Source organism: Bison bison, unplaced genomic scaffold (assembly GCF_000754665.1).
Source record: "Bison bison bison isolate TAMUID 2011002044 unplaced genomic scaffold, Bison_UMD1.0 scf7180017864063, whole genome shotgun sequence".
NCBI classification, from domain to species: Eukaryota; Metazoa; Chordata; class Mammalia; order Artiodactyla; family Bovidae; genus Bison; species Bison bison.
Genome location: NW_011494635.1, coordinates 2,313,745 through 2,316,507, shown reverse-complemented (window position 1 = coordinate 2,316,507; position 2,763 = coordinate 2,313,745). Strand labels below are relative to the sequence as shown.

General features: G+C 42.3%; 1 protein-coding gene across 1 annotated transcript; it reads right to left on the bottom strand.

Moving 5' to 3' along the window:
• Positions 1-6: 6 nt before the first annotated feature.
• LOC104985950 (nucleosome assembly protein 1-like 1) lies at positions 7-1,025 on the bottom strand (the record flags this gene model as incomplete). The annotated part of the gene is made up of 1 exon (XM_010836337.1): positions 7-1,025. A coding segment is annotated over exon 1 (894 nt), but the record flags the coding sequence as incomplete, so codon positions are not given.
• Positions 1,026-2,763: the final 1,738 nt, after the last annotated feature.

Genomic DNA, 2,763 nt, shown 5'->3' with positions numbered 1-2,763 from the left:
AAAGAAAGAGTCATTAGAAACTGTTTTGGTCACAGTACGAACTGTCCCACGTCCCTTGTGTTTCTGCTTCTTCTTAATCGTTTTCAAAGTGACATTCTTCCCTTTTTTACAATCTATCTGGCACCCTGTACAACCCATAATTTCTGGTCCATCAAAAGAAAAGGGATCAGAATCATCTGACCCCTGAGGTTCTGACCTCATCCTATATGTCTTTGTCAACACTTCATTTGTGAAATATTCATTGGGTTCAAAGTGAAATTCTAAGACAAAACTCATAGGCTGACCAGCATCTGAGAACTTCACTTTAATATCTTTCAAGTGCTTCAGAATAGGCTCATCATGTTCCTGAACCGTATCACTGAGCAAGTCAACATTCTTAAAAACGGTCAACCAAAACTCAGGAATTCCCTTGGGATCTTCTTTTTCTTCATCCTTTTTCTCATCTTCAATCTTGGCCTTTTCTTTTAGCTCCTCCGAAATTTCATCTTCCTCACCTGGTTTCCATTCACACTCTTCTTCTGTAGGTTCATAAATGGCATTAATGATCTCAAATCGCTTATCAAACAGAGGCTGATAAAGAACAGCATACTTTCTTTCAAGATCATGAACTTCCTCATAGAATTTGGCTTCTATCTGTGCACATTTAACTTGAAGGTTTTTGAGAGCATTCACTCGTCTTTTCACTACCCTAGGCAAGCTTTCAATGTATCTTTTTGGTGTTTCTACCAGACCATCAAGTCTTTCTTGAAGGGCTGCAAGAATCTGAGGATTTTGCATCATCTGAACAGTCAGCTGATGTGCTTTGATTTTTGTTTCTTCACCAGTTTCTTCTTCTACTTCTTCAACATCATCCAAATCTTGATCAAGTTCAGACTGTTCTTTGTTGTCGATGTCTGCCATGTTGTACAAATGCCAAATATTTTCAAAAATGGCAAATTTCGTTTTCCAGCTCAGCTCTCCGGTGGCGAGCGCGGGGAGCCGAGCGGCCTGAGCTGCGCAGGCAGCGACTCAGGGCGGCAGTGAGAGGAGCAGGAGGCGGCGCGCGAGCAGATGGCGCTAAAAAAGCCAAATCTTCATTTTAGAATCTGCTTCCTGGATGCCTGTGAATGCCCTGTGAATTCACAAAAAGACCGTCTTCCTTTACCACTTGAACCTTTGGTCCCCTATGCATGAATTACTACACAAGAGACTAGCAGACAGCAATAACTGGAATACTTTGTATACTTTACATAAAGTATAACAATAAAATAAATTCTTTGTATTTAAAAAATCCATAGTTCTCAACATCATTTGTGAACAGTAACAGGCAACATTATGGGAACTTTTCCTCACTGGTTTTCTTCTCCTGCACCAAGCTCAGTGCCCGGTACACAGTAGGTGCTCAATAAATGTGGATACAGTGACAATTATTTAAAATAATGCATATACCATATACCTATATTTTGTGTATATACAAAATTTACAACTTCTAATAGCTTGAAAATGGTTTGCAAAGGAGGTACACCTAACCGCCTTTACTATTAGAGCAGATAGTCCTTAACTAAAGTGAAGCATCACAGTTGTTGAAGCAGCTTCATGCACACACCTCCTTCACTCTTTGACGAGGATGTTACCATCACATTCTACGAATGGGGAAACTAAGGCCTCAGAGATTTAGTGACTAGGGAAAAACATGTGAGACTGAAGGCTCCTTAAAATGACTTGTTCATGCAGCCTAGCCAACCAGCTCTCCTGACAGCCTGGGAGCTGGATCTCTGCTTCCTCCTAAGCAGCTCCAGCTCTTTCTAGATTAAACCAGCCAGAGCCTGGTTTCACTTTGGCCACCCCAGTTGTCTGTCTCTGTGCAGTCTGGCTCACTGCAGCAGTAACTGTGTCCCTTTAAATTCCCTTTCTTTCGGCGGCACGAGTTACTTGGCCTCCCTATTCTCCGTACTTAATTTGAGAATATTTGTTCAATTTGAGTATGTTTTTGACCTGCCAGGTATCTGTGAAACAAAATAGCTCCTACTGATAGCTTCTTATCAGAAGTAATTTAAAACATCCATCATCTACTGCTGAATGTCAAAATAAAGGTTGAGAGAAATTCCTGTTTCCTTAAATATGTTTTCTTTTCACTCTTGTCAGCATCATTGTCAATCCTGAAATTATAGTGTGCCATGGAAGACCTCGGAAATTGAGGCTTCAGAATGGTTACAATGAGAACATACAAATCAATCTGTGGTACAAAACTGCCCCAGCGGATCAGCCAGGGGCCCACCAATGCCAGGCAGCTCTTAGGGTTGCTGAGGGTTCATTAGGATCCACGAGCACCCTGGGGAAGCAGCTGTCCCTCCTCCCAATCCTGGTTAGAAGTTTAGCCCTAAGTTAGTTATTCCAGGCTTTTGTCAACATCCAGACCATTCTCTGACCCTCCTGACAATGATTAAGCAGAATGAGAGAGAAAGGGACAAATACACACTAATAAGCCCGGCTATTTAAACAGCCCTGTGAATGCAGAGGGCATCAGGTGAAAGGCAGAGCTTGTGTTTTTTTGTTTTTTACTTCATTCTGTCACCAAGTCAGCTACTGAGTATATCTGGGTGCACCTGCCAATAGAGACCCAGCGAGAGATGGAGAGAGAGAGATGTGAGCACAAAGCATCAGCCTCTGGAAGCAATTTCCATCAAGATGATGCTTGGCCACGTTGAAGAAAAGGCAAATGTCCCTGTGTTCCAGCAACTGTTGTCCTGTTGCCTCTTCCCAATGACCAGCCCTGGAACAGCC